The sequence below is a fragment of the Mangifera indica genome, chromosome 13, assembly GCF_011075055.1.
Source record: "Mangifera indica cultivar Alphonso chromosome 13, CATAS_Mindica_2.1, whole genome shotgun sequence".
Lineage (NCBI taxonomy): Eukaryota > Viridiplantae > Streptophyta > Magnoliopsida > Sapindales > Anacardiaceae > Mangifera > Mangifera indica.
Genome location: NC_058149.1, coordinates 11,776,577 through 11,788,632, shown reverse-complemented (window position 1 = coordinate 11,788,632; position 12,056 = coordinate 11,776,577). Strand labels below are relative to the sequence as shown.

Below are 12,056 nucleotides of genomic sequence, written 5' to 3'. Positions count from 1 at the left end.
TGAAAATTGTAGGAAGGTTAAACTCACACTCTCTAAATAAGATTCGCAGGTGTTTTGAATTAGTGCATCACAGAGAGACTGACAGTGGCCGTGTCTATTCAGGTATGGCATCTCAAATTGAAAGGCTGACAAAAGCCCAATGCTACAACGTGGACTTGGTCTTAACACAACCCAGAAGTCATCATTTAGGCAAAACAGAGTAGGGCCAAGGGGGGCTTTCCTGCCACCAGGTTTGCAGTCATCAAGCAATCATTGTGGTTGTGTCTTTAATTGTGTTTGGCTTTTTCCGCCATGGGCATATGTGCTAGATTGTGTAGTAAGTGTAGTTGTAGACTCTTGCTTGCTAATCCCAGTTAGAACCTGTTAACTGTGTTGATCTTGATTGTGTACTCTCTTGTTGCCTGTCTTAATGACCTTGTAGATAGTCAAACAAGAAATGCAATGTGTTTGGTTTCTTGAGGGCCGTTCTCATCTATCTCATTTGTCCTTTCTCTTCTTTTTGTTAATATAATATTTAATTACCAAGAAAATTACATTTCCCACCCAAAGTTTGGCTTAAAAACACTTTTTTAATACTTTTTCATACAAAATCAAACTCTGTAAATGAACAAAAAAAGTTAGAAAGTGAAACTACCATCTTATCTTAATTATTTTATTTCTCAAAATTATTACATAATCCAAAATTAATAAAAATTAAAAAGTAAACTCTTTAAATTTCTACATTGTAGGGGTGTCAATTATGTACAATCATACTTTGGGGGCATATTTAATTTTTGAAAATGTTAGGGATGTTTCTTTTTATTTTTAATATAGGGACTTACAATTCTCACTATTTATATTAATGGCAAAACTTTTTGTTTATTTATTAATACATTTAATGATAAAAACTTTTATAACGGATGATGAGAAATTTTTTTTTTATCATTAAGACATTTTAAAGATGAGAAGTCTATTTTTAACGAACATTTTCTTAGGTTAAAATATTATTTTTTTGAGTGATTTATCATGCAAACGATACTGTTGGGAGGTATTATCGCCATGTTACATAATCTCATGAACACAAGGTTGCACTCACCCATTGGCATTGTTGAGAGATTCACCACTACCTTCCAAAAGCATCAAGAAGTATGGTTTTTGAGTGCAGTATCTTTAGCCATTCCAAACCTTTTTCAAGCTAGAGAATTAACCAGTTGGCCTCCTCTATTCTAATGAAGTCATATGTGGTCCTTACATCAGCCACCCATACATCTAAGTGGATCAAAGATGCCTCTTTCCCACTACATCCCATGGGTCTAGAAAGTTTAACATGTGGAGTCACAACTATAGATTAAGGGTTATGTGGTCCAGTTGTTCTTCTACCAAATAGCCTAGTTTGTCTTCATCTTTTGCAAGCCCACTTTTCCCTTTGTAATCTAAACATTATCACTTCTTAATGTTCGTTAGATCCAAGTCTTCTATCATAAATTGGGTTTGGATTCAGGCGAGACGTGACACCAGACTAGCCCAAAATTGTGCGGCTCATGTGGCTATTGAGTTTCGACTGTACGAGTTGACGCACGTGGTTGCAACTCACTGGAAGGTTTTGAAATGTGCAGAATGCTGGCAGATAATGGAATTTAGGGGCTCAATAACCCAAAAAATGCGCCCATTACTGAGAAGAGATGCAGCAGCGGCAACCCAATGCACAGGCCAAACAGAGCACTACTGGCCGCTATAGGACATTCTTTAATTTTCATCCTATCGGGGAATTTCTTTGTCAGTTTTGGCATTGGTCCACAGGTTTGTCATAAATCCCTTAACACTCAGATTTTTACGAAAAAAGAAACCCCATTTCACTGCTCACTATCAATCATGGAATAAAGAGAGAAACAACACAGAGCGTCCCCCTCTCAGGCATTACCATCAATCTCAGAAATGCATTAAATACTGTACGCTACACATCCTCACTGTAAAACCTCAACAGATTTGGCTCTATACTTTCTTCTTCCATGTATGAAGCAGACGTATCACTGTTGAAAAGGCTCTCTTGTGCAAAAATCCCTTCACTGTTAAAAGCATTTTCTTTGAATTTCAAGGCCTAAAAATGTATACCTACACCTGCCCCCACATGCTTTACTGCTGCCAGAAATTAAATTAATCTAGTAATAAGACATATTTCCATATGCTTAGTGTTTCAAATTTGAAAAAATGTTGGAAAATGTTGCAGGGGCTCCCTATGTTACAAGACAAAAACTCTGGTGGATGTTAGGACGGTGGGGTGTGCTAATTTGGCTCTGTCTTGTCTCGTTTTCAATGTAATACAAACAAGGGCATTGTATAAAAGAAATTGTTTTGGTTTATACTTAATAATGTACAACAAAATTGGATGCACCAAACCCTTTGGTTACTCAAATAATTTAGAATTATTTTGTCTGCAGGCATCTTGGTAATAATGCACCTTCATTCATTTAATCAATTTTCCTCTTATATCGGCAGTGTCTTGCGGTTTTGAATTGTGCTTCACAAATATGTTTTAGTGTTCTAATTTGTATTGAAGCATGCATGAAGATTGAAGGTGGTGAGAAAAGTAAAGGAGTAATGCATCAATGATTGAAGGAAGAATCTTTGGTCGATCAAACTTCTTAGTATAAGTTTTCGTTGTGTTTTGTTATTGTCTACCGATAGATTTTCTAATAAAAAACCTGTCTAATTTTGGCCAAGCATCTCCTTTATCTGGTTTGTCAATAAGTGAATCATATTGTTAAAATTATAATCAAAGATTAATGGGTTTGATAATTAGATAAATTAAAAACTTAATTTAAATATATTATCAGAAAAGACTTAAAATTATATTTTTTTATACATTAAAAAAAACTCTTTCTTTCTTTTTTATCACTTAAACTATTGAGATTCATCAAACTTCATTCGCCCTCCAATCAAAACAACCGCTGGTATCTCTAACTTTTCATGTTTCAAATTGAAAAAGTCTACCCAATCTCAAAAGCCTTCTGAAGTATCTTTCACATGCTGTCTATTTGCTTGTCTCATCAATATTTTTCAAAAGAAAAAAAAAAGTACTACTTCCAGGGTCTTGATCGAGTTCTCCTTTTCCTCTTCCATCTTTTCAAACACAAATGTCTCAAAGTAAATCCATAGTGAGACAAAGATAAACACATAAAAACAATAGAAGAAGATCACATCAATCTAATAGCATGGCAATTATTACCAAAAATTGATGAAGCAGTGAGAAAGAAAAGAGAGAGATAATACAATGAAACGTAAAGACAGTTCAATAGTAACTGAAGTTAGAAGCATTCTAAAGTCTAAGGTACAATATTCCATTAATTAAACACAAACTAGAAGAAAACAAGTATAGTTTTCTTCAAGAACACAAATTAGGGAGAGAACAAAGCTTCCCAAATCTCTGTAAAAACCTCAAGAATAATCCTATGGTGATGATACGAGTTGAGAGAAAGAAAGCACTGCAAGAGCTGCTCAAGATCCCTGGCTGCAAATAACTGCTTCTCAATAATCATCTCCACCATTGATGTCCTGAAGTCATTATATGGATCACTTGAACTCTTCACCACCGCAAAGCTGTCTTTCACTTTTCCTTCTGGTAGTGGCAGGATATTTATTTTATCATTACTGTTGGATGCGGCTCTGCGACGGCGAGATCCGCTCTTTTTCCGGCGGTAACGGTGGTGCTGTAGGGACTCGTGAGAGGAGTCTGAAGAGAGACTTTTTGAAGAGAAAAGCGTCGCCGTCTCGTCTTCTCTTTCATCATCGCTGCTAAACCACCAACTTCCATATTTAAGACTATCTTGAGAAGATGAGCTAAAAATACACATATTATTATTATTATCTCTCTTCTGACTAGTCCTTTTCGCATTGCCCCTTTTCTTTTTCTTGTTTTTCAAAGAATCCTTCTTTTTCTCTTTGAATCCAAACTGTTTATACTCATAAGAAAAAGGGTACAGCGAAGACATGGGCGAGGCAGGAGGGCACATGCGTCCATTGCTAGCAGCAACAACAAAAGGAGAGTATTCTTCTGATACTTTACGTCTGGGGAGAGAGTCAAAACAACTGTGATTAACGATCATGTTAGCTTCTTCTGGGCATCTAGGTTTGCAAATAGAAGTAAAGGGTCGAGCTTTTGGTGATAAAGGCTCTATCATATGGAAATTTTTGTGGTTTTGTGGGGAGAAGACGGCTTTTTCTATCACATCCGATATGTTTCGGGTCCGGCAGGAGCCAAATGAGGCACGAAACATGCGGGAGATTCGTAACTTGAATCGGTTTTCCATTAGAGAGAGAGAGAGAGAGTGAGAGTGAGTGAAGAAGAAACAGAAACTTGAAGGGAGCAATAGTGGCCTACAAGGGAAAAATAATTAACGATATATAAATACGAGAGAAACCTTAAGTGGAAGCCCTTTAAATGATAATTTAATGAGTATTTAATAATACTTTTTTGCGGTTTTTCGTCTTCTCCTTTGACCTTTCTGAGGAAAAACAAAGTGGAAGAAATGACATTGGTCTTTTTTTTTTAATCTTAAAATATAATTATATTCCAATTGATATGCAATTCTTGAATATATATTTACTTCTGAACAATTTAAATGCTTGTTTTTATATATTTACGGTCCCTACTAATAGTACAGGAATTGACATACGAGCCTTGACTTTATGACATTTTTTATTATTCTTACGATATAGAGCAGACAGTTAACATTCCGATAAAATATTGTAAGTTGCCTGAATCATATTGGCCTTCTCTTGTGTCATTATGTGTGTGGATTCTCTTTGGGCGCTGAACCACCTTTTCTCGTGAAAATGGCACCTTTATATGCATCAAGTTTAGCATAGAAAAGAAATGGGGTATTTTCTTAAGCACTTCCTTTATATACGTTGAAAGGCCTCTTTATCGATTTAGTTGTTGATTTGAACGAGTCTTCTTCATCGTGTTTGCAAAGTTCCTGTTTATTGGCATGATTGAGAAGTGTTGTTACAGGTGCTATAAGTTGGTTTCCCCTGTTCTTGTTTCTTTCTCATTGTAAGCCTATATAAGGCTCTCATTAGGCCAGCGTAAAGGCATAAAGAATCATTACAATATATTGACTTGTTGTTTATAACAATTAGTTCTCTTCAATTTCTCTTATTTACATGTTGTTTCCAAGATAGCTCTACAAGGGCGTGCTAGGAATTCAGGTCAAGGTCGTACAACCGATCAAGGTTGTAATATTCTGTTATCAAAGTTGGGAATGGTTGACTAACGAATACAACATATTGAGCATCAACTAGAAAGTCATTATCATTAGATGGAAAGTCTAAGCTTTAGACAAGAACGAAAATTGTGACAACTGGAAGAAAGAATGATAAGGCAATTTGCATAGATGTTTCAAACCATGCACTCCTAGGAAGAGTCATCAACCAAAAGACCATGTGTAGGGTGAAAGACTCTGCACAACATTCGTCTCCTTTGTGGTTGCACAAATTTTCCAAGGGTAATTTTTTTATTTTACTATGTAAATAACTGTACACCCCTTTTGTACGGACATCCACTACGATCTAATTAATCTACATGTCATGGACAGTAGTGCATGACATGTTGATTCGGTTTTAATCTAAATTTTCTATGTATAGACCAAGAATTCACCCATCTATACATGTTCATTCAGTGTAAAATATATTAGTTTCAGAGATTCAATTGCTTTAAATTGCATAGCCTATCAAAATCAACTAGCAAGCGAGGGTCTGTATAAGTTGCTGTGTCCAAAACCAGAAGCATTAAAAAGAAGCTTGAGAAAATTAACTGATGAAAGCAACTTGCCCCGAGTGTTATTCATTGTCTTGATATGCTAATAATCTATCTCTCTCTTATATCAATGATAACCCACCAATAAAAAAAATATATAAATATGATGTATGCATGTTTGTGGGAATTGGTGGATTGAAATAAATCAGGCAAAATAGTATTGTATGTTGAAATGTGAGATTTAGAGTGAATGACAAAGGCAATTTTGTTCCCTTTTCCTTGTTTGATACTGTCAAAATTTTTTTGTCACCTTTTCAATGTTTTAATTATTTAAATATTCATATAATATATTTTAATACATGCAAAAACTTGTCTAAACTCTTATGTCTGGATTGAACATTCGGATTAATTAAATGACAAATAAAGAGCTTTATATTTGGCTACATCAAGAAGTTGAATCTTTGTGCGTACTCGTTGACTATAAATTAAGATCTCTATTCCCCATAAACAAAGAGCTCATAGTAAAGTAAACCCTAAAAAATATTAGAAAGTAAATTGTCAAGGAAGCCTCAGTGCCCTTTTTCTCTATTTGGGTTTTGCTGCTTCCCCAAGAGCATCTCTAGGTATTCAGAAGCTTCCAACAATACAAAAACACCATAAGATGGAGTGAAGCTTGCTCTCATTTACTTGCCACGCCCCACCAAGAGCTAACAGACAGTTTTGTGTCGTTGAATTCAGCTTTCCAAAATTGAAATTCGCTTAGTGACAAGAAGAAACAATCGCCTTGATATAGATTTCCTGACCCACTCTTTTTCCTGCCTTGATTGTTTGGCTATGATTACACGGAGGCTCTGAAAATTTCAAACCCAGGTTTGATTTTCAATCTTGCTTTTGGAGATAAAGTTTGCCACCTGGGTTATAACTTTTCATCTGTGATTGTCTTTTACATTGGTTGCAGACACATGATTTTCCACCACTCATCATGATCATCACCTCGTTAATTATAAGTTTAACCTAATCTTATGTGTTTAAGAGATTAATTAATTACACAAGAACATGTATATACTATGGCAGGATGAGTCAAATGTATTAGACCGAATTTTAACCGAGGCAAACTTGTAATATTGTTCCAACAATGATTTGAAGACTGATAAAATAAGACACGGGTTTCGGGCTTGGTTGTCTATAAGAAATTCAAAATGAAAGTCAGGAATGAGGGACCCCTGTGTTTTGATTTTGGAGATTCAGAGCAATGAAAGGTGTTAGAAAATTTTTTGATTGGTGAGCTAACATAATTATAATCCTTTGTTTAATAAAATCTAATAATTAAATAATTCAATGATAATTTGTAAGTGAATTTAAGTGATTAATAAAAATAAGTCTAATATAATTAAAAAATTATGATTTTGATATATTAGACATTTGATGTGATCTATTAATCTATTACATATATTATCTAAGTGTTCTCTTCGAAACTAATATAATATAAATATATATATATATATATATATATATATATATATATATATATATATATATATATATATATATATCCTAGAATTACGATGAATGGATTTATTTAATTTATATAAAATAAGTCTTACGTGAAATAATTAGTTGATTTTAATTTTAGTTAATTTTATTATTTAATATATTTATATTATGTTTAGAGGATACAAAAAGTTGATTTTAATTTTAGTTAATTTTATTATTTAATATATTTATATTATGTTTAGAGGATACAAAAAGTTAATTTTAATTTTAGTTAATTTTATTATTTAATATATTTATATTATGTTTAGAGGATACAAAAAGAAAATTTGTTCTTACAGGGACACAGATGAGGATAAGGAGAGGATGGGAAAAATTTTTTTTTTCACAGAAAGGGACAAAAAATTATTTTTATCTTTGTAATAAAGATACATCGGGGATGGGGATTGAAATCTACACCTCACCCCTCTCCTCCCAGTTGTCATCCCTATTATTGAAGATAACTGCCTAGCTTGAGTTGGAAAGGCTCATGATCTCAATCTCTCATCTCCTCTCTCAAAGATTTTCACCATCTCCTCCAAGGCCCTGCCTTTGGTCTCAGGTAAAAAGAAATAAAAGTGTATATTAGCCACCACCATTATTCCCGAAAGCACTAAAAACACCCCTCCAAATTTGATCGCCTCTGTAAATGTTAAAATAGGCATCGCCACAGCCCCACTCACTAACCGGCTCACCGAGGTAGCCAAGGCCGATGCCAGTGCACGGATCCTCGAAGGAAATATCTCTGAGGAGTAAACCCAAGTTATGGGCCAAAGTCTGATATAAAAAAACGACACATCCAGACAAACAGCAATTATAGACATGACAGTAGCCCACAATGGCTTGTTCTAAGAGTTCTCGACAACCTATGAGCCTGCAAGGAGATTCCGGTATTACAATAACGCCAAATGCAATGATAACAGAAGGTAAAACAGCAATTCCAAGCATTAATCTAAGTTAATGTTTGGTGGGAGATCCGATAAGATATAGTTGAAAATGTAACCAAGGAGAATACCCATCACAATAAAGAATTTGGGAAGAGAGGTGAGAAAGTTTACGGAAAAGATGTTAGGTTTATATATATAGATATATTATAACATTTGAACGCTAAGATAAAAGTAATTAAATAGCTTACGAATTTCTTATTAAATTCCAGAAAGAAGATGACCGATCCACCAAAAGAGCCCATAGTTTGGTGCCAGTCCCATTACAATTGCACCTGCTAAAAATGTTGTTGCTGCAAGAACAATGGTGTATCTCCTACCTATCAAATCTGAGGTTTTCCCCGAGAGCAACGACCCTGTTAGTGAACATACATTCAAACTACTAACTAAATTTTCTACCTTCACTGAACCATTTTTCATATCATCTTTTATACAAAGGACTCCACTGTACCACTCATCACTCCAATATCTGCAAACATACCACTTCTTCAATTATTAAGATTCACTGAGATCAGCTGCTAACCATTGAAACAAGTATATATAAATGTGATGATTTGCAGAAAAGTTGTTAAATTTTTGTGGGTGTATTGAATTGATAAAAGAAAAGAAAAGAGAAAGAGGGAACTGCTGGCACTCACCGTAGCCTAAAAAAGGAAAGAGTTCGTTGACGCCAAAAGAGAACAAAGAAGGACGTAATTTTCGAGGTGTTTGGCTCGATTATTTAAGTGCATTAGGCTCAAACTCCATTTCAACCTGAGATAAATTTGCCTGGAGAGATTGAAGTTATGAGTTAGGTGTGAGAGAAAGTGAGAGTGATGGAGTGCATGTGGGCGTAGGATTAATATAAATTTCATGACATGCAAATGCCCAACATTTTTTTTTTTAACTTGAAAAACCCTATTTAAGTTAAACTCTCGTATTAGATCGGAATAAATCACATTAAACAAAACATATTTTTTTATACAAAGTCTTATTTTTTTCACTCAAACTATCTCTAAAGGATAACGTCCAATTTGATATTAACGATGTACAATCCGAAGCACTATTTACAATTAATAAGATAACACTTTATACACCATTTAATGCTATCTTTACCTATTTTGCAGAAGCCTTAAAATTACTTACATATGGTATGACAAGAAATCAGCATGAGCATATAACAAGTTATGATATTACTGTGAAAACATTGCAATGCTCACAAATAGGGTAAATCCAAATTGAATTAATTTGTACTTAGTGATCAGCTTAAATAAGTTAAACTTGATCCAAAGTAGTATTAACTCGAGTTTAAGTTAAATCTAATCAAACCAATAGTTGTCAAAAAGTTGTCGATAAAATCATTTTATTTAACAATTTTTCTTCTTTGATGATTATTTTTTTCATCTTTAATGATTTTTTATTTTGACAACTCTCCAACAACTTCTTCAATAAACTTATTGTTAATTTAAGTTGAGCTTAAACTAATTTTTATTTAAGTTTAATTCGAATTGAATCCATGTCAATTCAAAATTTGTTTGCATTTTAACGCCATACATACATGTATATAGAGGGAACATCAGGAAATAAATTCAAAGGGTAAAATTTTCATGTATCCGAAAAAAGAAAATAAGTTCTAACAACCCATCTGGGCCATAGCCGGAATTTTTCCACTTTGAACTTCCAAATCGAATGAAAATGCCTTTTCTAAGACCCACTTCGATTTCAGTTGGTGTTGTCTTCAAAGAGAACCCTAATCTCTTCCAAGCTCTTACCTTTGGTTTCAGGTAGAAAGAAATAAAAGAAAATTGTACCCACTGCCATTATCCCTGCAAGGCCAAAAAACATTCCTCCAAATGTTATCCCCCTTGAAATGCTTAGAAATGTCATGGCCACTGTCCCACTCACCAACCGGTTAACCGAGATTGCTAGACTCGAACCTTGGGCCCGAAACCTTGTCGGAAAGATCTCCGATGAGTAGACCCATGTAACGGGCCCAAGCCCAATTGAGAAGAAAGAAACATCAGCACAAACAGCCACCACACACAATGCAACAGCCCACTCAGGATTACCATTTGACTGCTCAAGACACTTGGAGCCAACGCCCAGTAAAGCTAATGAAAGAGCCATCCCACTAGAGCCCAACAATAACAAAGGCCGCCTACCCAATCTATCCAAGCAAAGAGCCGAAAGAAGAACACAGGATGTTTTTGCAATTCCCATTATAACTGTTACACCAACAAGCTGTTTTTTGCCGCTGATTCCAGCTTCCCTGAAAACTTCAGGGCTGTAATAAACAACGGCGTCGTTTCCTGAAGCTTGCATGAAGAAGTTAACACCAATGGCGGCAATGAGAATTCTGCGAAGGGGTCGAGAAGGCCTTAACAATAACTCTTTCCAAACACCTTGGCCTCGCCAATTGTTTGAACAAGATGAAGGTTCAGCAGATTTTGTCATTTCAGTTAGTCTGAATTCAGCTTCCTCTTCAGAGTTCGAAGTTTTTATCAAGGCCTGTTTTGCTTCGGCAAACCGGCCTTTCATGATAAGCCACCTGGGGGACTCTGGCATCACCATGACACCCAATGCAACAGCAATTGCAGGCAATGCTGCAAGTCCCAGCATGAATCTCCAGTTTATATTTTCCGGAAGATTTGAGAAAGCATAGTTGGAGATGTAACCCAGTAGGATTCCGATGTTAATGAAGACTTCCGGGAGGGAAGAGAGGAAACCTCGAGAGGTGGAAGGAGAGATCTCCGCCGTGTAAACTGGAGCTATCATCAGAGAGTAGCCGACTCCAAAGCCCGCCACTAATCTTCCAGCCATAAGTAATGAGAAAGAAGATGCAAATCCCATTAGCAGAGCGCCTATCAGAAATGTGGTGGCTGCCAGAACAATGGTGTAACGCCGCCCTATACAATCAGAAGTCTTACCGGCGGCAAGTGAACCTATCAATGAACATACATTCAGGGAACCCACCAAGATCTCAACTTGAATTGATGTGATCTTGAGGTTATCCCTGATGTAAAGCACTGCGCCACTCATCACACCAATATCTACAAAATTTATAGAATTTATATGGGCTGATTGAATTGTACTTCTTTTCTAAAATTATACCAAATCTGACAAGAAAAATTCAAAGGAAAGCTGAAAAGAGAAGGCGAGAAAGCAAATAAAACTCACCATAACCCAACAGAATAGAATTTGTGGAGGCCAAAATGGCCGCTGCAAGAGCATATCTATTGAAACCAGCCTTCCTATTAGCCTCCATGGGCAGCGATTCTTCATTTCTTCTTTCTGAATCCGGAAGTTGGCGGTAGTAGTAATGGCGCTTTTCTGGGTCTCGAGCAGAATTGAGCTGCATGATCGGAAAGATTCAAATTTGAATGAAAAAGGCTAAATATAAAACATTGAACTCGAAATAAAGAAAATGTTGACGCGTATGGTGGACACGAATGGAGAAGAAAAATAAAAAAGAATACAGAACTTTTATCTCCTTTGTTAAAGAATCTTTCTGTAGAAGTGGGCAACCCAGGCACGCCTTCTGTATAATGAATCAATAAAGAAATGCAAAAGGGATATATATGGACCCACCAACAGCACAGCAGGCAACAAAATCATCACCATTTTCTTAATCCCTCATGATTCAAACCATCTATAAGTAACTAAGCTATCTTACCTGCTGCACCCAGATAAGCCTGAATCTGCATCCTCTTCCCAACTCCACTGAAATGAAGTGTGTTCTTAATATGTATAACGACAAAAAACATCGGCCATGGACACGAGTCTTAAAGAGAATATTCACCTCTCCTTGACCACATATTTGTGCAGCAGATATTCATATTTTTAGTCATAACTTTTCAACTTAGCTTTAG

General features: G+C 35.5%; 2 protein-coding genes and 1 pseudogene across 2 annotated transcripts; all 3 read right to left on the bottom strand.

The window, feature by feature from the left end:
* Positions 1 to 3,251: 3,251 nt before the first annotated feature.
* On the bottom strand, positions 3,252 to 4,527 carry LOC123194383 (transcription repressor OFP8). Its single transcript, XM_044607573.1, has one exon. The coding sequence runs from the start codon at positions 4,284 to 4,286 to the stop codon at positions 3,375 to 3,377; it is 912 nt and encodes a 303-aa protein (XP_044463508.1). The 5' UTR covers positions 4,287 to 4,527; the 3' UTR covers positions 3,252 to 3,374.
* A 3,322-nt stretch (positions 4,528 to 7,849) lies between these two features.
* LOC123194186 lies at positions 7,850 to 8,985 on the bottom strand (annotated as a pseudogene).
* Positions 8,986 to 9,752: 767 nt separating this feature from the next.
* LOC123194475 (polyol transporter 5-like) lies at positions 9,753 to 11,912 on the bottom strand. Its single transcript, XM_044607688.1, has 2 exons — positions 11,365 to 11,912; positions 9,753 to 11,237 (listed from the first exon to the last, which is right to left on the bottom strand). The coding sequence occupies exons 1-2, from the start codon at positions 11,543 to 11,545 to the stop codon at positions 9,910 to 9,912; spliced, it is 1,509 nt and encodes a 502-aa protein (XP_044463623.1). The 5' UTR covers positions 11,546 to 11,912; the 3' UTR covers positions 9,753 to 9,909.
* Positions 11,913 to 12,056: the final 144 nt, after the last annotated feature.